This window comes from Helianthus annuus, chromosome 14, assembly GCF_002127325.2.
Source record: "Helianthus annuus cultivar XRQ/B chromosome 14, HanXRQr2.0-SUNRISE, whole genome shotgun sequence".
NCBI lineage: Eukaryota > Viridiplantae > Streptophyta > Magnoliopsida > Asterales > Asteraceae > Helianthus > Helianthus annuus.
Genome location: NC_035446.2, coordinates 133,406,842 through 133,429,336, shown reverse-complemented (window position 1 = coordinate 133,429,336; position 22,495 = coordinate 133,406,842). Strand labels below are relative to the sequence as shown.

Here is a 22,495-nt window from a genome sequence, read left to right as displayed (position 1 = left end):
GATTTGTGGCCAAACATGGCTAACAATCCATTCCAACCAGCATTCATCACTATTCATTCTACATAGAAAGTTAAAAGTCTGGAGTGTAATCACAACAAACTTATTTAATGATGAGAAGTATATGCTATGTGATGCTTAATAGTTCCATATCTCTCAACATTGCATCACATTTATGTATTTGTAGTTCTCCTTTAAACATCTTTATTACCGTTAGGTTTGGTAATTCTCCTACACTGGCTACATGTAGTGCGGATAACAGAAGAAGAATGAGTTGTGTTAAACATACCAACTTTCATATGATTTTTACGGAATGTACTTTATCGCTCCTAATAAATCACTCATATCATCTCTCTGCTTTTTTCTCATAAGGGTGCTTTAAACATATAGGAGATACGTTTAACCTAACCCAAGATCACGTCTTGAATTTTAGAACTCACTATTTATAAACCAAACCACTATCTTTGGTGCTTAGCTTAAAACCAGGATACATGTGGAACAAGAAGAATCACAAGAATCTTGGAAGTCTAGAACTAACTATTTGTAACTAAGCCACTATCTTTGGCTCTTAGCTTAAAACCAGGATACATGTAGAACAATGGTATCGTGCACAATAGCAAACATCATAAGCAAAATTGACCCATATCACTTCCATGTTGGAAGATATAAAATTGTTTACCAATTTCTCTTTTCTATGGATAATTACATTAAGAATGAACCAATAGGATGGTGGTAAATTAGCAAAGGCAAAGTCTTTAAACACCTTGGCAGAGGGAGGTGGGTTCAAGTCCCACATACGACAAAAATAAAATGAAATTTGCCGTTCAAAAAAAAAAAATACATTAAGAATGAAAGTAAAAATGAATTAATTTTCAAGGAAGTACACATGACTTGATATTCGTGTCCTTACCTCAAGAGTGAACAAATTTTAATGAAACAATAAACCACCACAACAAAAATAACAAGCAATTCAAGAACAAGAACAATGCATTTGGCATGACTTTAAAATACCAAAGTTGGGATTGTTTATTAAACACGTGCCTCAAATATACATTCAGATTGGATATACCAAACAACATAGCCCCAAGATTAACACTACATTTGCCCCCCAAAGCTTCCTTCCTTTAAGGCTTATTCAAGATATCCAGTTTGGTTTTGAGGCTAAGAGACATGACTCCAGATTAACACATACAAATATTCTCTAACAAACGAAAATATCTCCCACCATTTAAACCCATACGCTACACTCTGATGGTCTTAAGCAAACATGCTGTTAACACGAATACCACTCGTGTCTGGTAGCAGTTGCTTCATATAATACTTAGATCCACGGGACAGGTTTATCCTTTTTCTCCTTTCCACTGGTATGTCTTCAATCGAGCACTCTGTAAACCCACGCCTTACAAACCTGTCAAAACGCCAACATTTAATTAACTTTATATTATTTTCCATAATTTAACACCATTTTTTTAACTTTTGATTAGATTATCCACCGTCTTTCTCAAACGACACACGAAAGTAGAAACATACCAGTCTGCTGTGCGAGTTGTCAGCAAAAAAAGGCTTTGCAGTCCTATAGAAGATGCTTTTTTCTCGATATAATCTGCAAGTTTGCAGCCAATTAATACCAATTCGCAACACTCAAACTCTGAGGTAAAAGCTGAGACCACTCGTATGCAAAGCACGTCATTTTATAAAGTTCTTGAGCAAAGATTTCGGATTAAACCAACTTGACCCATATGCAAAACAAGTTAATAATTATACCGAGTAATTTGTCTCCTTGTCCTTGTCCTCGACAATCAGGAGAAACAGCAATAGCCGCAACCTCCCCGCATTTATATTCATAGAACGGAAATAAAGCAGCACAAGCTATAACTTGCCCTTCTCTCTCCACAACAATGAAAGAATCCAATGCATTAAGTAGCTAAAAACACAACACAGTGTACAATCAAGTTATTGAAAAATAAACTAATATTATCATAATAGTTTTAAAAATAACCATTTAATACAAACCTCCTCATCTGTTCGCCTGACCAAAGTTCCAGAATCTTCTAACGGTTTAAAAATTTGTCTTATTCCAGGAAGGTCATCCATCTTTGCCATCCTTGTACCTTCATATAGATCGCTGCAAAGTACAGAATAAACATTTAGTTAAATTCCACATCTCTTGAAATTCATTTAAGACTAAAATTGCCATTTTCGTCTCTGAGGTTTGGCCAGACTTTCGTCCAAAGGTTTGTTTTTCCGCATCAGAATTCAAAAGGTTTGAAATCTTGCCATTTTCATCCGGCTCGTTAACTCCATTCATTTTTCTCCGTTAAGTCAGGGGTATTTCCGTCTTTTTTGCTAACTAAAAAGGCAATTCGGTCTTTTTTTACTTTATGTAAAAAGACCAAATACCCCTGAAAAGACTGAATTGCACTTTAAGTTAACAAAAAAGGCAGAAATACGGTATTTCAAATACCCTTGACTTAAAGGAGAAAAAAATGGATGGAGTTAACGAGCCGGATGAAAATGGCAAGATTTTAAAGCTTTTGGATCCAGATGCGGAAAAAGAAGCCTTTGGACGAAAGTTGCAAAATTGGCCAAACCTCAGGGACGAAAATGGCATTTTACTCTTCATTTAATTATAATTACGCATACCTAGCGACCATAGTCCCTACTCCATCTCTTTGAAACAGTTCCTTCAATAGCACTCCCGCTACATTCCCGTCTAACAGATGAACTCTCTGGACACCTCCCTAATGATATACGTACAACAAAACACAATTAGTGAAATTAATTAAATAGCAATTTTTAATAATATATTTTAATTACTTACCCTGCAGACAAAAGCGGCAGCAGCTAACTCTGATAAATACCCGTTCGACCTACTCAACCTTTCTTGTCCTCCAATGGCAAACCCTTGTTCACTCGACCACAGCCCGTTTCCATTATCAAAACCAACACCGTTTTGAAATGTTGCCGTATACCTATCACTAGACGTCATTCCGATCTTTGGAAGAATGGAACTAGTTTCCTCCTCGCCAATGGCTTTTACGTAATTAGCTGCAATCTCGCTTTGCTTGGCTCGCCTACGTATTAACATGTCAGCATCTTCAAGTGTCAAAAATCTGATTAACCGGCCCCATTCATCCAAAATTGGCCCATCGATAATGCAGATAAGTTTCTCTGCTCCAAGCGCCAACGCACAAGCAGTAGCAACTTCATACGTGCTGCATTATTATTTACCACAGAAATCAATTAATAAATTAAAAAATATGCAATATATTTACAGCTTAACAATTATCTTCTTATTAAGAACATATATATAGTTCTTCAATAGGATACCAGTAGAATGCAAGCCATATGGGTCAAAACTATGTCTCCAGCATAATCGTGGGTCACCCAAAACCTATTTTTATTATTCGGGTCAAAAACTTGGGATTGAGCGACGATAATCTTGTTATTTTTATATTCGTTTAGATCACGGCAAACAGTAACAAAAAATACCTATTAACAACTACATAGCATACTTGCAATTCAGTACACCTCCAGAGCTAGAATATCCAAGGTTGCTTAAAATCACAATAGAATCGTTATCCAGCCGCTCACGTATGCGCAGAACATCCACTTTCTTAACTTCACCGGTCGCTTCGTAATCAATGCCTTCGACAACTCCTCTTTTCTGTCAAAAAAACTATAACTTGAGCGACATAACTTTCTTCATTTGTTGCACATTTGCAAGAAACAGAAAGACGGTTACCTTGGCAGCAAGAAAATTACCACTTGCAACACTGACATTGGAATGCAACCGCCTGTTCTCTCCGTGTCTACGGATGCCGCATAAAGACGGCCCTGGTGACAGCTTTGCCTCGATCATCAAACGGATTCTTCCAGCTGAATCCATCGCGGCCTTGAGCGAATCAGGGTCTGTGATTCTGTATCTTCCAACGTATTTCGGTTCACGTCCTGAATTGGTTACCAAATTAACCATATATTCAACAAAACTACACCATTATTTACTAAACTACACCTAAAATTACCCATTAATCCAAAAATAACTAACCCTTTTCAGCTAAAAGCTTATCAATCTGTACATGTGTCCCTGGAACAAGAACAAATTTGATTCCCAGACCATGAAGAAGAGAGATATCCTGCATATAACTCAATTAATTTAGTTTTTCATATAATGAATTCCTACAAATCAAAAGTATTATGATTCAAAGTTAAGTGTGAGCATTCTATTCTAAAATCACAATACACAATTAACAAGGTATCGACTTGCCATTAAAATAGGGTCCAAAAGTGAGCTATCGAGAACTTCAGCAGAAAGAAGAACAACAAATGTGCTTCCTCGATGAGCAGTGAAGTAGGGCCACGCTTCACGAAAAAACGTGACGAAAACATCGTCCTTGATATTATTTTTATTATTATTCATGCTGGATTCATCATCAGCTCCTTCGCTCTCATACTCGGCCAAAACATTACACGTGGTAAATGAAACCTTCTTATTTAATAAATTAACATCTGAACGGAAGACCGGCATTCGTACCGGTTGACTGAAGCTTCGAGAAACATTTGGCGGCGGAGGAACAACGTTTGAACGGGTGGTTTGACGGCGTAGGGTTTGGAGAGAGATGGAAGAGGTGGAAGAAGAAGCGGCCATAGGGTTGGTGGCGGTGGTGTGAGAGAGAAAGGAGACCCCAACTACTGCCGTTCAAAATAAATATAAAAATAAAAAGAAAGAATCAGACGGTCCACAAGAGCGATATTTTTTTGTGTTGGTGTGGGACACATGGAGGCCGCTGCGTCGGCTCCTAGGGTAAGAATCAGACGGTCCACAAGAGCGAGACGGGTCCAAATTTGGCTGAGAAATGTTTATCTTGGTCAATCATCATGGCTATAATATTATTTCTAGTTTTCTTGTAAATAATTGGCGGTTTATTTAAGAATGGAAATGAAAGAAACAGGTATTGATGGTCCGAGTTTGAGGTGTTTAACGGTTTGGTTTACGGTTAGTTCGGTTTATATTTTTTTTCTTGTCATAACCGAAGTTGAATATTTCCTAACCAAATTCAACCAAATCAGTTTTTTTTTTCGAACATGTTTATGACTCAAAAAAAAAACATATAACTTACAAGTCTAAAAACAAATAGTCATAACGACACATGTTATGACTAGGATTTATGTTTTCTTTTATTGTTTTTGATCCCTTGGATGATGGATTTGGGCTTAGGTATGGACATGGGCTAAGACAAACACTTATAACATGTATACATATATGATATGTATAATTTAATAAAAATTAAAATCGGTTATTTATTTCGGTTTAACAAATTGTCCGAATTTAAAAAAAGATGTTTAACCAAAATCTGACCCAAATAACCGAATTTGAATTTAGTTACGATTACAAACCGAACCAAATAACCAAATTTTTATTCGTTCGGTTTTTTCGGTTTCAAATTTGGTTTGTTTTTTGGTTAATTCGGTTATAACCGAATAATGAACACCCCTAGTACGAGATACCTGATTGTAAAATTGTGTTTTATACTCGTTGGGTATTGTTATACATCAAGTATACATACGAGTATCAAACAAACGAATTAGTTTGTTAAAATATAACTGTTAAGATTTTAAAAATATTTTTTAGTATAGTTCTTAGCACCGTATGGTCCTCCGTCACATATTGACAAACGTTTTTAAGTTTTTGTCTACGTGTTTCAAATTTTGAATCCATCGGTTTCAGGTTTCTATCCATCGGTTTCAGGTTCAATGAATATGCCCTCCCTGTTTTTATTTTCTTTTAGTGTATGAATTGTTTGGACATACCCCGCATTTTCTCGATTTAGGGCCGGATACAGGACGCAAAATTCTTCAAAGAAAACAAAATTTTTTTAACATGTTGCCCGAAGTGATAGACATGAGGGACTGGAAAGTCTTTCACATAAAAAGAGAAGATGATTGATACTTTTAATTGTAACTTTGTTTTCACGGGTTCTTTATTTGTACATGAGTAGTATTCACTTTGCCAAAAAAAAATTATGTTAAAACACTAAAAAAATAGGGTAAGTTACATTTTTCGTCCCCTATGTTTATACCGGATTACAACAGATAGCCTTTAACTTTAATAATTACAGTCACAATCCTTTACTTGCAAAACCCGTTACACTCTACGTCCTTTAGTGTTAACCAGGTTAAAATTTTCAGTTAAGTTTATGCAATTAAGAGTATTTTGGTCAATTCATATTTTTATTTAACTAGAATTACAACCCGCCGTAATGCGGCGGGGATTCTTTAGTTATAACTAAGTCGATTTAGGACGCGCACGTTATGTTGAACCTATCAAACGGGAAAAAAATAGACGATGTAAAAACGTTTACCCACACACGCACGCACGTTGCGTCATGTTAACTCGCAAAATTTAGAACAAAACGTAAAAACGTTAAACCAAAGACGCATGTTGCGATGTGTTAAGTCACAAAATTTAGAACGAAGCATAAAGTGAAAATTTTGCGGAAAATAAAAACTATAAAGGACCAAAGTTGAAAATAAAAAAAGTTGTGAGGATAGATTAAAAAGTTTTGTGTTAAAGTAAAAAAACAAATAGTTCTGGGTTAAAAGTGATTTATGAAATACTTTTGGGTGAAAAGTAAAAAATCAATTTAAAAAAAAAACCCAAAGCCAAGGTTACAAAAACTATATGCATAACCATTTTTTCTTTGAAAAACCCTCAAAGTCAATATTACAACACATAAGTAAAAAAAAAAAAAACAAAATGGTTAAATCGCAAAAGATGGAAACTTTTGAATAGAAGTAAAAAATCAAATTAATCAAAGTGGTTAAATTGTATAAGATGGAAACTTTTGAATTAGAAGTGAAAAATCAAATTAATCAAAAGGGGTTAAATTACCAAAAATTGAAACTTTAAACTTAAATTGTCAAATATTAAAACTTTAGGGTTAAAAAGGAAACAAATATTAAAACTTTAAACTTAAATTGTCAAAAATTAAAACTTTAGGGTTAAAAAGGAAAATTTCAAATTTTTTTTGGAAAACACCCTAAACCAATGTTACAACTCATATATGCATAAACATGTTGGTTCTTTATAATGTTTAAATTGTTTAATAAATAAAACCAAAAACATTGCATATACACCTCATCTTCCCCAATTTCTTAACCCTAAATCCTAACCACCACATCTTGATCTCCAACAACACAAACTGTCACTTTGTTCAACAAGTCTTCTGCTATGGCTACCAATTCATCTGTGGTCAGATTCTTTCCATACACTGGTTTTAGGATTGTATTTAATATTGTTTGATTTGAATTGGATTGGATTTTGTGGGTGTGATTTTGGTTAATTAGAGAGATAAAGATGGGCCTAATGCTACAGAGACTAGTTTGGATAAGATTAAACCGGCAATTGGCATCCAGGTCGGGTCGAAACCTCTTGCAGGGTCCTCTTCTTAAGCGATCTAAAACAGTACTTCATTGTTTGTTTCTAATTTCTTAATATAAATTGAAATTAATTTAATTTTTATTACAGAGTATGTTTGATTCGTTTATTAATTTGTGTATGTGTATTAAATCTGGGAGATGATGAATGACTGACAACGGGTAGTTAATCAGTTGGTGGTGTTGGAGATGAAGACCTTATAGGGTTGGAAGTAATGATATGGATATGTGACTTGTGATTTGGGGTTTCAAGGAAAGAAGATGGTTAACTGTAGTAGCAGTTGTAACCGGAAAAGGAAAACGGATGTCAGTCGGAGTTGCAGCGGTGACCGGAGAAGGAGACGATTAGCGACAGTGTTAATTTTTTGCATTTTGCTTCATCTCAGAATTGGTTAATTGCGATCCAAAAGAACGATGACCGTTAAAAGATTTTAAAACCATATTGCAACTATATTTCATTCTGCTTCATCATAATCTATGGTGACTGTGAAAAAAGATGGCGATTGACGGCCGGATATGATGAATGAGGATGAGGTGGTGGTGGCAAGATGTGGTGGTTAGGGTTTTAGGGTTGTGAAATTGGAGAAGATGAGGTGTATTTGCAATGTTTTTGGTTTTATTTATTAAACATTTAAATAAAAATATGAATTGACCAAAATACCCTTAATTGAATAAACTTAACTGAAAATTTTAACCTGGTTAATACTAAAGGACGTAGAGTGTAACGAGTTTTGCAAATAAAGGATTATGACTGTAAATATTGAAGCTAGAGGCTATCCGTTGCAATCCGGTACAAACATAAAGGACGAAAAGTGTAATTTACCAAAAAAAAAAGGTAGAAACGGTAAATCCTAAATTTTATTACAGGTCATGTTTTAAAGGTTGTATGAGGAAAACAAATTATATAAAAAACGAAACCTTGAATCAGTTTTGTCGACTTATATGTTTGTGCTTTGATAGCTTGTACATTATCACAGAAACTTAGTTTAGAAAGAAATTTACGTCGAAACATAGATAAAAATATGCATGTCACAACAGTATGTTAGAAATTTTATAAAAACATCATATTTTAGAAATTATAAAAGAACCGGTCCCAGTCCATGAAGGTGCTTGTTTTATTGGTTGACAGCTTGGTTATAGTCGTTGTGAAGAATTTTATGTCTACTTAATGCCTTCTATTGAATCGATTGTCTTTAGAGGTCAACTAGAAAAGAAGGGAAAGAGATCCTATGTGTGAAATGAAAAAGTGGTCTTATTTCTCTGACTTAGTATCTGTAGCATGATGCATTTTTTACCGGAAAGAATCAATCATTTTTCTGATATTCATTTCTAAATCATTCACCTAATGAGAGATAAGGCCTTGGTCATATCCTACTTAGAAGCAGAAGTTGAGGGCTTCCAACGACTCGAGCTGAGACAATCACTTCACCATGTTCACGAACCATTGTGTTCTCCCCTTTCGGTTGGCCTTTGCCAGTCACTAGAGCAAGTAAGAGAACCTACATCGAATGCCGCAGATTTTGACCAAATTATACACTTCTGTGTCTGGCTATGTATATGGATATGCGGCTCCTATGCCACTAGCTATGCCCTGCTTGGTCCCCCGACACAGTGGAGGTTCCGTAGCGCGTCACGAGCACCGGGCTAAGGGGCAGTTGAGCAACTCAAGCGAACCTCCCTACCTTACTACAACATAAGGACAAAAGGAGAAGGTTGTGAAGGTGGCCTCATTATCCACACCTCTGGTCGGATGAATGGAGGACCGACCCGAGATTCAAAATAATGTCAGGGTGTCACGTGTATTCTGGTTTTGTAATTATATATAATAATTGTTTGTTTGTTATTCTATTAACTAGTTTGTCAATTTACGTTAACTAGTATTAAGGCCTCCATGTTGCGGCGGGGGCGTAAAACCGTGATAAATAGCATCAATGCCACATTACAGTCAACGACCACCAACACTGAAGTTGCGACGTCTTAATGTTGAGAAATTAGACCGACATATAAAACAGAGAAAATAATAACTAACTCGATTCAGGACTCGCGCGTTGTGACGAACTTGTTAAGGGGAAAAAAATAGACGACGTAAATACACTGAACCACACACATACGTTGAACTCACAAAATTTAGAACAAAGCGTATAACAAAACGTAAAATCATGAACCACACACACACATTGTGCCGTGTTAACTTGTAAAATTTAGAACTAAACGTAAAACGAAAAATTTTGCAAAATATGAAAATATAGGGGATTAAAATTGAAAGTAAAAAAGTTGTTAGGTTAAATTGAAAAAACTAAAAACTTTTAGGTTAAAACTATAAAACCAAAAGTTTGGGTTTAAAATGAAATATCAAAAAAAAAAAATTGTAAACCCCCAAAGGTACAACACCTCAAAGCACCAACTTGTTGCTAATTTATATTATGTTTATCCTCAATTTTCTTTTACCATATTCATTGTTTTTTATATTAACTTTTTGTTTAATTGTGTTAATTTATCATATTAATGACGGTTTTCTTGAAATTTCTCTCATAAAAGTTAATAAGATCATGTTTAGTTATAAAGTTATTTGGTGGGGTTTATGTGACAAGTGATGAAAAAGTGCAAGAGGGTGTAGTGGTAAGGGGGTTATATAACCCCTTCAATTATAGATACATATGTATGTATATATATGTGTGAGAGTGGGGAAGGAAGGAGCGTGGCGATAGTGGTGTGGCCGGGCGCTATAGGACGCCATGGCTGAGTTTCGCGTGACATACCTCCCCACTAGGGGGTTCTAATGAAAATGTGCTTTAGCATTTAAGATTATTTTATAACTATTTGTTTTAATTAACCACCACCCACCAACCCAACCATATAAACGACAAGATGTGTTCAAACATATAGAAGGACATCACAGGTGTATCACCGGTTGATTAAGTTAAGATGATTTAACTTAACTATTACCTCTAAAATGGCCTCCAGGTTAGCTCCTTCAATCACTTCCGCACTCAACATAACCACAAATATGCCACCACGATGTGCCCGGAAATACGGTCGACTTTCTCTCATCATGTCCACAAACACGTTACTCCATATGTGTCCTCCTCTTCCACAGCCACAGCCACCACCGCCACCGCGACCGTGATCTTGAGCAGATCTACTTCCATTACATCTCACTACAAGACTAGACTGAACCTTCTTGATGGCAAAGTATGTGGAACAAACAGATGTTTTCCACTCATTTTGGTGCACTTGAAAGTTGGGGGTAGGTTGTTTTAATATAGCCATGATACTGAACCGGAATCAAAGAGGCATTTTATATGCACATTAATAATTATATGGTGTATGTAAATGTGGAGAAACGTTTGTGGTTTTAAGAAGGGTCGTATTATTGGCACACTTGAAATCCTTAAATCGACACCACTAATTAATACGACCCGTATTATATAAAAATCAAATCCCAAGGTCAGTCAAATGTTGACAATGTCTTCACATGCGCGACCTATACGTGTCGTATACGAGGCTGTCACTCTTTCTGACAGAAAGTGAGCACGTGCAAAGTGTGGAGATAGATGGGCCAGTGTACCAATAGAATTATTCTTCAATAAAAGAAACAATTAGGGTCCATTATTTTGTATTTGGACAGTGGGGTACGTACACTTAAAATCAATAGCGATGTACTACCACAAAATTACACTCATGTTCTCATTGTGGCAGGAACGAAGTAATTTGATATGATCGAAGGTTGATGTGCCGTGTTAATCTTTTATAACAAGTGATTAGCAATGTAATTATTGTAAAAGCTAAAAGCATTGAATTAAAAAGCTCAAAAGTATAATTTGAAAAGAATATAATTGTTTGCTGAAATCATTTAAAGGTTAAAAAAAATACAAGGATGTCCCATGTGGTATGTATTTTACGATTTTGGTCTCTAAGTTTTATTTATTACACATTTAAACCAATAGTTTGCCAAAACTTAAAAAAATAGTCATTGGAATGGATGGATGTTAACTTTTGTTGTTAAGTGGATATGAAATTACCAAAATACCCTAAATATTAAAAAACAAAACTAAAAAAATCTTATTGCTGTGAAACTGTCACTTGTACAGCCATGCGTTACGATTTAGCTAAAAAGTGTTAGGTAAAGTGTCACATCACTGCTGCGTAGGCAGTGAAACTTTAACTAACTCATCCTTTAATAGATGCATTGTGGTTTAACTAATCCGCAATTATTTTTTTTAAAGCTTTAACGACTCTTTCTTTCCCGATCCACGTACCCACCAACATCTTTCTCCCTCTCACGCCCGTTAATGAGTTGGTGCCGCTTCCTTTAGCACCCTCCTTTCGCGGTGGTGTTTGGCACAACAACCAACCTAAGCTATCTTCGCTTGCTGGAAGCCGGCTGTTAAGATATGAGAGGGAGAGAAAATGGTTTGAAATTATGGTTCTCATGAAAAAAAAACAGAGATAGAGAGATGTTCGATGAAATGATTGTCTGAACGAGCTAAGGTTGGGCTTTTTATTAATATAATTGTATTCTTTTAATATTAAGCGATTCCCATGTATAATTATTTTTGATAATTATTTGTTTAGTGTAAGGGTAATTTGGTTAATTCTTAAAAGTTTAAAAGAAAAGTTAACGTCTATTCGTTTTGGGGATCAAATATGTTACGCTTTTACAAATTATTGATAAAATATCAGCATCATCATACTCGGTAAATCTCATCAATAGCAAAACTAAGGTAGGGTCTGAGGAGGATAGATGTAGACAGCCTTACCTCTACCCCGTAGGAATAGAGAGGCTGCTTCCAGTGAGACCCCTGGCTCGATTGTAGTTTTGTATCAAGCCTTGGACCTAAGGCACATAACAATCAGGACAGAGACCAATTGGTGCATGTACACCCGTGTCTTTCAGTTATTAACGCTACCACATGATGCATGATTAACCATCCACCGCTTTTAACGTTATTTTCACGAAATTAGTAAAATAACGTTAAAGTTAGTACCATTTCACTTTTGTCCCCGAGCGCTCACACATATATATATTATATGTGTACACCGCAAGCAGGGCAAAATTATTGATAAAATATGTAATTTCTGAAAGTTAACTACCAAATCAGCAATATAATCAATCCACATGGACCATTCTAATAATTTATCTAAAAAAAGTACTAGATTTATATCACGGTTTGGAATGAAACTATATTCTTTACTATGATACCATGGGATATTACTAGCATCTGGTTTGGAATGAAACTATATTCTTTACTATGATACCATGGGATGTTTCTAGCATCTCAATGGTCCTTGTAAAAATGATACTGGATTTCATGGTATATTATTCTTGTTTATTTTTTACTGAGATATATATTATATAGTGGCCGGTTAACGTACAAATGCATTAACGTACGACTCGTACACGAGTCATTATCAACATGCGAATACTTGTAACTAACATGCGAATTGGGTTTTTTCATAATAACATTCGAATTGTATGGATTTCCATACAAACATGCGAACTTGTAAAATCCATTTGAACATGCGATTGTATTTTTTTAACATGCGAGTTCGGTTTTTGAATAACATGCGATTCTTATACCATGCGAGCGATTTTTATACCATGCAATTTTTATAGCACGTGATTTTTGTAACATGCGAACTTGCCTTGCGTACGCGTCGTACGTTAAGACATATTGTACGATATATTTTTTCATATTATATATAGCTTCATATCAAAATTATCTTGTAGCTTAATAGTAGTATCATTGTGTTATAAAAAATACATTTGTTTTATGAGATTAAGGGTTAAAAGTAGGTAGTAAACAAAAGAACTATATTTAAAAATTAAATTAAAAGTAGGTAGTAAACAAAAGAACTATATTTAAAAATTAAATTAATGGGAGTTTTTTTTTCATAAAATATAAAATTAAATTAATGGGAGTTTTTTTTCCATAAAATATAACCCTATCAACCTTTCATTTTGACAGCTCTCACTCCCAAAACTAAGGCCATGGGGTATGGGGTTTGGGTTGGAGCGTGGGTTGGGAGAAAACGTCCAAGCCACCATTTCGGGTGGGCTTGGGTTGGGGCGTGACCCTTGGGGTTTGGCTTTCAAGCCGGGCATGGGGCGGTATGGCCATGCTAGCTGGCTGCCTCCCATTCGCTCACCCGTCACGTCATAGCGGACATTCAAATTTTGAATTTTAAATTCAAACGGTTTTGGGAAAACCAAACCGCCACCTGGTCACCCAACCACCCCCTATATATTGTAACCCCCAACCCACTGGTCCCTCCCATCCCACGAACCCAACACCACCGGCTACCCACTTCTCTCGAACCTGTTCCGAGCGACGAGTTAAGCCACGAGGACTGGGTGGCGGTGGCGAACATAGAGTTTCGAGGCAAGGAGCGAAAGGCGTTCGACAAGATCGACCTTTTTGAAATTTATTTAACGCTCTAGGTTTGTTATTCTGTAATTTTAGAAATTATGTAATTTTTAGGATTATGTAATTTTTAAAATTTTAATGAAGTTGTAGGGTTTTTTTTATAAATGTTGTGTGATTTTTTATAATTTTTTTGTAATTTTGTTTTAATATTCTGCTGCCACGCGGTGCACCCAACCCAAGCCCAACCCACGCCCCGTTATACCCTGCGGACACGTAACCAGGCGGTGGGGGGCTCACATTCCACGTATCAACAAATGCCTCAACCCAAGCCCCACCATACCAAAGGACTAAAAGGACACTATTTTGTTGTTTCTGCATGAGTTAACCCATACGGTATGGTAATGTCACTATGTCAGGTTAATCTTAAGTTTTAGAAAATGAAATTCCTATCTGAATACAGACTCAGATAAGATATGTTTAGTCGGTAATCGAGATTCGGTATTCAAGTTTATTCATATCGGTTTAATCATTATTTGGTTAGTGATTAAACAATTCCACAAATGATGCTGCTTTATTTTTCTTTAAAAAAAAGAGTAAAATATCATCTCGTCTTTGAGATTTGATCAGTTTTGCGACTTTCGTCCCTGAGGCACTATTTTCATCCAAAGAGTTTGAAATCTTGCTATTTTCATCCCTGATGAGCAAATTTAGATGTACGAAAGTTGCAATATACTGTCAAACTCAAGGATGAAAATGACAATAAAACGCAGACCTAACGGACTCAAATACACAAAAAAATCATTTTGGATGAAACAAGCAAAAATGTGTAAACCTCGGGAACGATTTTAGCATTTTACTCTAAAAAATATTTACGTTAATAATTGTAAATGAAACAAGCAAAAATGAGTAAACATCGGGAAAGATTTTAGTATTTTACTCTAACAAAATATGTACTTTAATAATTGTTGCATCAAAGTTTTGAATTGTAAAGTGGAGCATAAGTTAATTTTATAATTTGCGGTTAGAGATATCTTGAACAAAGTTTTGAACTGTAAATGATACGAGATAATTGACATTTTGACTGTTTGATGGTTTCCAGTGAAGTAAATAATGATTTCAAAAGTCATCACATCTATAGAAAATTAGAAAGGCTCATACATGATACATCTATTGTGATTGAGTGAAATAAAATTCAATTAAGGTCGGAAAAAACTTTTGTTTTTTCTTAGAAGTTTTATCAACAAAATGACAGTAACCGACCTAGAATTAAAGGTAGGAAAAAAGTTTTTTTTTTTTTTAGGGGGGGTTTTCTTTAAGACTGTCCGTCGTGAGCCGCCATTACAAGGCAAAATAGGGAATAGCGCCCTATATAGCGCCGCTGCACACCACTAAGTCCGGCGCTACGGGGTAAATTTTTTTCTACTCTTTCCCCACTCACACATATCTATACATATAATAAAAGAAACCAACTGATGGACACGTGTTGATACGAGAGACATCTATTTTTTAGTTTTCTTGCCATATATTTATGTTTATTTTTATCTTAAAACAAGTTATAAAATAATTTATAAAGTTATCCCATATTTTAAGTCGACGTTTATCTATAATTATATCTCTATATTTATATTTATCTTCTAATATAATCTTCATACTTATCTTTAGTTTATTATTTTTGCGAGTAAATTGTACAAAACGTCCTTTATGTTTCCTTAAACTTGCAGGTTCCAGCCTTAATGTTTAAAACTTGCTAAAAACATCCTTTAAGTTTATTTTTGTTGCTGGTTTAATCCTTTATGACTAACCAAGTAATTATCTCAGTTTATTTCCCTCACATGCCTAACATGTGAGGATCCCACTATCGTTTGATGACTGACATCAACTGACTCGCAAAATGGAATGGGGATGTGGTGCAAACGGAAAACTGCCTGAAACCCAAGCAAAATTGCCTCTGTTTTCACCGGAGATGTAGTCCAAACACAATTGGATCTCTTAAATTTATGGGGCCATTCACATGGAGCAAGCCCCTTTTCATTCCGAGCTATCAACATCCACTCGGAGGAGAGATCCAGCCCGCGTTTCGCTGACCAAATGCCAAACAAGCCATATTTGCATGTTGATAGCCTCATGTTAGTTCTGTATGTGAATTCAAATTGAAAAGTGCATATCATTTTTTGTAATTGTTTTCCACTTTAGTTTTGATTACTTGATTGAGATTACATGTATTAAGTAAGTAGGGAAGAATAAAAACTAATATTTAGGTACAAAGCAATGGATCATTAATGGGGAAAGAAGAAATAAGTGGATTTAATGGACTTTTGTTCTAATATGTAAATACTATATCAAAGTTCTTTTTACCAAAAACGTATTTTGACGACTGTGTGTGTTAACTGATTACATTATATTTATTCAAGCCGTGTAGTACACGTGCCTATTCAACTCATGTTATACACGGGTAATTAAAGATGTAACTTTTTTATTATATAAAAATATATTTAATCAACCCGTGTAATACACGGGGTTCTAACTAGGGATGAGCACGGTACCGAACCGATACCGAACCGATACCGATCCCGACAATCCCGATCCCGATTTTCCTCAAAAATTGATCCCGATCCCGATCCCGAATACAAGCGGTATGGTATCGGTATGGTACCGGTATCGGTACCGGTTTTTCGGTATGATACCGAAAAATACCGAATTCTTGAATTGATAAATTGCCACCAAAATCATCAACCAGCTCTGTCCACCACTTTGGATACCAAGATTTGCCAAAAAAGTTAGTCATGCTCATCCATGTAAAAAATAACCTCAGCCATCATTCAGTTCATTGGAAACTTTGTTTATGACAAAAAAAAAAAAGTTCAAAACATTGCACTAAAATAACATCAGCCAAACAAGTTCAAAACATTCACTTCATTAAGAAATAACATAAGCCAAAAAAGTTAAAGTCATATACAAGACATACTTGAGACATCATTCCTTCATCACACAGTAGAGTAGTAGAATGACAAAAACAAGTTCAAAACATTGCACTAAAATACTAAATTACCATCCTTCATCAGTCATCATAGTAACTTCTGGACCAAAAATGTCAAAACATTTCACTACATTCCATTCGAGTTTTCTTAAGCCTTGTCATGCACCATCCCTTTCCCTTTTCCATTTTGTTGTTGTATTGCATCTTCAATTTCTAAAAAAAAGAATCCGAACAAGGTTAACACTTAACACCCATTATACATGTAAAGAACTAGTAGTCTACTTCTACAATAGTACAATTTACCTAGGGCAATGTCGTCGTCCTTTAATATGTCGTCCACGTCATCCAAAATCGGTTTTCTTGACTTTCTCACCCAATCTTGGGTGCAAATCAAAGCTTCAACTATGTTAGTTGACAAGCGTGTTCTGTAAGCATCTAGTACACGACCACTAGTGCTAAAGGCTGATTCGGATGCAACCGTGGAAATTTGAATTGCCAAAATATCTAACAATTATACAAATTATTAATAAACAACAATAATGTAACAAGTAATGAAAAAAAAACACAATAAAAGGCAAGTCAATTTACCTCTAGCCATGCGAGATACAACTGGAAATCTAATTGCGTTTTGTTTCCACCACTTAAGTATATCAAATCGGATATCAAAATTCATTCTTGGCTCATCTAAGTACCTCTTTAACTCAGAATCTATACCCACCGATTTGCTTTCTTCTTTACTCAGAAACTCCGTGAAGAAGTCATTGCCCTCGTCACTTCCAACGACGTCATCGTTACGTGCTTCTTGGGATGCCGAATTGTAATCATCAGTGTCAAATTTTTCCGTGTATGTTTGAAATAGCTCATGTAACCTACTCTTAAGATCAAACACCTTCAATGATACCATCTTTTTAACGTCTTCTTTAGTCACATGGTCATTCTCGGTTATTTCAGAGGTAATCATCTTCGTAAAACAATGCTCAACAAAATATAACTTCATGGTAGGATCCAAAATAACAGCAAAATACATGAAGTCGTTAAGTTTGTCAAACTCCCCCCAATACTTGTCGTATTTCCCACGCATCGACCTAACCATTGTAGCAAAATTCGGATCGCAGTCCCACACCCGTAGATGTTTATCCACATCTAGGATTTCTCTAAAAAATAAGTGAGCCAAGGGCTTTGATGTGGCTGATACAATTTCTGTTTTCGTCTTGAACTTTTCTAGAAATTTAACCAACTTTTGGCAAGCACCAAAGTCTGAATGTTCAGGTAGCCTTTCTAAATCATGAATATAACTATTATCTTCAAGTTCATAAGAGAAAAACGCCTCCCTCAAATCCACCGCCATTTTCAACATTTCATAGGTGGAATTCCACCTAGTAGGCATATCTCCACACAAAAACTTAGTTGATTCAATATTTGATTCTTGGATGCACTTTTTGAACTTGGTTATTCTTTGTGATGAGTGCCGAATATATCTAATTGCTTTTCGCAAACAATCAACATGATACCTGTTTTCTGATAAACCATCTTTGACAATTAAGTTTAGTATGTGTGCCATACACCTGATATGAAAATGCTTCCCCTCAGCATACAAATTAGGCAACTTTCTTAACAGATAATCAATCGCCTTGTCATTACTAGAAGCCTTGTCTACCGTCATGGTCATAACATTTTTAATACCCCAACCATGAATACAGTGCAATAACTCTTGACCAATATCCTCCCCCTTATGACTATGAATGGGTCTAAAATTAATGATGCGTTTATGCATTACCCAATCATCATCAATGAAATGTGCCGTTACAACCATATAGTTAACCCGTTGACATGAGGATGTCCAAGTGTCGGTAGTTAAGTGAACTGTGTTGGTGGGTTTACTTAGATATGCTAACAGTTTATTCCTTTCCTCGAGATAGTACTTTCCAATATCTCTAGACAATTTATGTCGTGATGGCAAATTGAATCTTCCATTCAAAGCATTGGTGTACTCAATAAAAACCGGATTTTCCACAAGCTTAAACGGTAATTCGGCGACAATAATCAAATCTAGTAATGCTTTCTTGATTCTAGCCTCATCATGTTTCCAAATGCTCACACTACCTTCCCCGCTAGCTTCTTTTTCAAACACTAAAGTACTTTGACTACCAAGTACCTCGGGATTTTTTTGACAAGATAAAGCGTGTGTTTTGATACCAGACGTACCGTTTCTTTTTGGATCGGCTTTAATGTCACTTTTGCAATACTTGCAATTTCCGTACTTCCGACTCACTCCGTCAGGTTCTTCTAGATAAACGACATCAAAATGAACCCACCACTCACTTTTGACTCCTTTTTAGCTTTCTTTTGGGGGTTTTTTTTCTTTGTTGGTTGTTTTCTCTTACGACTTGATTCCACTTTGTCATTACATGTTTCCTTAACCGATTCCGAATCATCATCAAGTTGGAAATGGTCATGAGGGGTATCATCAACAAGCGTTTCGCCTTCCTCCTACCCATATATAATCCACACAAAAAAGTAAGCTTAATACTAAACAAACTTACCAAGTTACTAACATAACTTGAAAAACCAATAAGCATACTTACTTGACTAGAAGGCGGTCCATTCAAAGATGCCATTTGGATTCTTGCTATTATACTCAGCTGAAGAAAAAAACAGATAATAAGGTATGTAAGAACTCTTTTATTAAACATGTATGACAATTCTCACGAGATTTAAGAACTAAAAACATGATCATAATATGGATTTATTTACAATACTTTCATTTCTTTTCAACCCTTTTTAATTTTTCATACTAAGAAGTAAGAACTCTTTTATGGTAAAACTTGTAAGTAAACCACTGTTGCTATAAAGTATAAACCCATTTTGATTTTTCATTCAAAGTATGTAAGTAATAACTAATAAATGCTCTTTCTGTTGATTCCACACAAAGATTATTCAATAATACTTGCTATAATACAAAAGAAGCTAAAACGACCCTTCTACTACCCAGCTTGACACCTCCCAAAACAAAGTCACCTACAAATTCTACCACAAAATGTAAGACAGTAAGAGTGTACCTTGATTTGTTCAGCAATGAGACAAAATTAGGGCACTTACAAAACACCCACAAGTCCAGTGGAAAAGAACAAACAAAGACAATCACCAGTTCACCACTGATCCTTAAATTTTTTTTTTTACAGAACTTTCGATGGAGCGCAGCAACGGGTTAAGACCTAGGGGGAATTGGGATCGTCATGTTTTGTTTCTGAAGTTGGATTTGGGATTTGATTTGGATTAGGTAAGGGATATGAGATAATGAGAAGACTTACATTTCACCACCCTAGTTCTAAATTACATTTCACCACCCTACTACCACCCTACTTGAAACTTGAAACTTCTTCAGTAAGCATGGGAAATATGGGTGGGAAATGGGATTTAAGTGGGATCACTTGATTTAATTCGGTACTGCCATAGTGAGAACCATGTTTGTAAATATTATATTCCCTTTTAAATATGCTAACCTCACAATCGGTATTAATTCGGTATTACCGAAAAATACCGATACCGATCCCGCAAAATCCCGATCCCGAAAAATGGTAAAACGTAATACCGATACCGATACCGAATACAAGCGGTATGGTATCGGTACGGTACGGTATCGGGATGGTATCGGTACGGTATCGGGATCCGGTACCACATGCTCATCCCTAGTTCTAACCTAGTATGTACATATATAAAGCCCCATACATATACAACACCACTACACACTCAAGTTATATAAAACCCCTCTCTTACACAATCTGCCACTTGTCGCATAATGCTCCGCAGCACAAAGGGCTTTATGACTACACATTGCCTAAAAAAATTGAGTGTAATAGGTACGCGAAAACACTGAGCGCCTCCCATAAAAAAATCATAATCGTCCCATTAAGAAGACGAAAACGAAATCGGAGAGTTGTTAGATGATGCGAAGAAGTGAAAGTAATGTTTGTTAAGGATTGTGAAGCAAAAGAACGGAACTCCGATGATACCATGTTGTAAATCGATCGCTGCAGCCGCACATTTGATGACTCAGGAGTCTTGATGGACATGTTGGATGTTATCGATGATATTGACGCAACACGCAAAGGAAAAAAAACAAGGGTTGTGTTAAATGTACCCATAAGTCAACTCTTTTTATTTTTTTTATTTAAAGATACTACTTTAACACAGGACCTAAGACATGCTTTTATCACATTGTCAATCATTACACCAATATTTTTCTTTCCTTTTTTCAAAACTAGTAAACTGATTTTACTTCTAACCTACCCTGATTTATTTTTATTTTAAAATTAAATTCGATTATATTTTTGTTTCAAAATAGCAAACTTTGTATACAAATATTTTTTAATCCAATATATGTTGGATTATATTAAATGTGAGCCTAACAACATCTATATTTCAGAGCTCTAAATGTTTATTTTATTTGACGGTTAACAACGACAAAAATTACAAAAATATAATTAAGTAAACTGTTTTTTAAGGTATACAAACAATTAAAACAAATAATGTATTTACACTAAAAACATAATTATTACATGCAACCTCTTAATCACATCTTATGCAATCTATATTTTTCTTGTATTTTTTTATTTGATAATTGACATAACTATTATGATCCTAACCATAGTTACGTGAATATTTCTTAACATGGTCGATCTGACTATTAACAAGGAAACAATGCAAATTGTGACTCCTTACACCCCTATAATCACAAGATTTTACAAAAAAAAAAAAATCACTAAATCCCAATACTCCTTGCACCCCTATAATCACAAGATTTTAAAATGCTGATCTGATTAAAAAACGCAACTTTTATTATTGACTAGATATCGTATTATCAACTATATAAATATTCAACTTTTATAAACTACATTATTCATAGGTATCTTTTCTTGTTAAAAAACAAACCGAACAGTACTTTTAATATAATTAACTTTTTTACTTTCGTATTTATAATAAAGTGTCTTGATTATTTATTTATTAATATTGACAATAATACTAATAATAGTATAAATAATTAATTAATATAGTACAAAAAATCGTTGTTAAATTAGAAATATAGTTCGTCCATTAGTAATATATAAAATTGTAATGGTTAACTATATATATGTATTTCTTTTTTGTTATACAAGACAAGTAGTAAAAACAAAATATAAAAAAGTAACAAAATGTTATAAAATAAAATAACATAAAAAAAATAATTATTACTTTTGACTTTTATAATAAAATAATATAATAAAGTAAATAACATAGAAACATAATTATTCTTTTTGACTTTTATAATAAAATAATGTAATAAAGTGTTTAATCATTACAATGTTTGACTAATGGGTAGATTTATCTTTATATTGGGTGTATTTATCACACCCCAAAAACAAACAGAAGAGATTTATGAGAAAGGTGAAAAGCCTACCAAATCTTTATTTTGAATTTTATGTTTATTTTTTCCAAGAACTTAGACATATTTATTGATTTTGTTCGCTTCCAACACCTCATCACAATAAGTATATTTATTTTTATTGTTTGATTAAACTTAGTTTTTTAATGGCTAATTAGGTAGAGGATCCTGTAAAAAGTGTGAGAAGTGTATTATAATACTATATATAATACTATATAACACCATATAAATACCGTATAACAATATGTAACACCATATAATACCATATAACACTATGTAACACTATATATCATT

At 34.7% G+C, this 22,495-nt stretch overlaps 1 protein-coding gene and 1 long non-coding RNA gene across 3 annotated transcripts; one reads left to right on the top strand and one right to left on the bottom strand.

The window, feature by feature from the left end:
- Positions 1-966: 966 nt before the first annotated feature.
- On the bottom strand, positions 967-10,719 carry LOC110909329 (probable amino-acid acetyltransferase NAGS1, chloroplastic). Of its 2 annotated transcripts, none has more exons than XM_022154359.1 (10): positions 10,381-10,719; positions 4,046-4,133; positions 3,743-3,948; positions 3,513-3,664; positions 2,819-3,212; positions 2,641-2,738; positions 2,011-2,122; positions 1,762-1,921; positions 1,528-1,600; positions 967-1,405 (listed from the first exon to the last, which is right to left on the bottom strand). In XM_022154359.1, exons 1-10 carry the CDS (start codon positions 10,702-10,704, stop codon positions 1,255-1,257), a joined length of 1,758 nt encoding a protein of 585 aa, XP_022010051.1. In that variant the 5' UTR covers positions 10,705-10,719; the 3' UTR covers positions 967-1,254. The 2 variants fall into 2 exon arrangements, with proteins under 2 accessions (XP_022010051.1, XP_022010050.1); XM_022154358.2 differs by lacking the exon at positions 10,381-10,719 and adding an exon at positions 4,265-4,796.
- LOC110909330 lies at positions 7,109-7,874 on the top strand. Its single transcript, XR_002575349.2, has 2 exons — positions 7,109-7,249; positions 7,345-7,874. It is a non-coding gene; the product is annotated as an uncharacterized LOC110909330 (long non-coding RNA).
- Positions 10,720-22,495: the final 11,776 nt, after the last annotated feature.

What these genes read in the sequence shown, in the direction of transcription:
- LOC110909329 (XM_022154358.2), bottom strand. Translation starts at nt 4,645, where the DNA reads ATGGCCGCTTCTTCTTCCACCTCTTCCATCTCTCTCCAAACCCTACGC. An exon ending in TTTTGGACCCTATTTTAATG is followed by an intron (nt 4,134 to 4,264) that starts GCAAGTCGATAC and finishes AGTTATATGCAG; the next exon opens with GATATCTCTCTTCTTCATGG. An exon ending in GTAGGGACTATGGTCGCTAG is followed by an intron (nt 2,123 to 2,640) that starts GTATGCGTAATT and finishes TGTACTTTGCAG; the next exon opens with CGATCTATATGAAGGTACAA.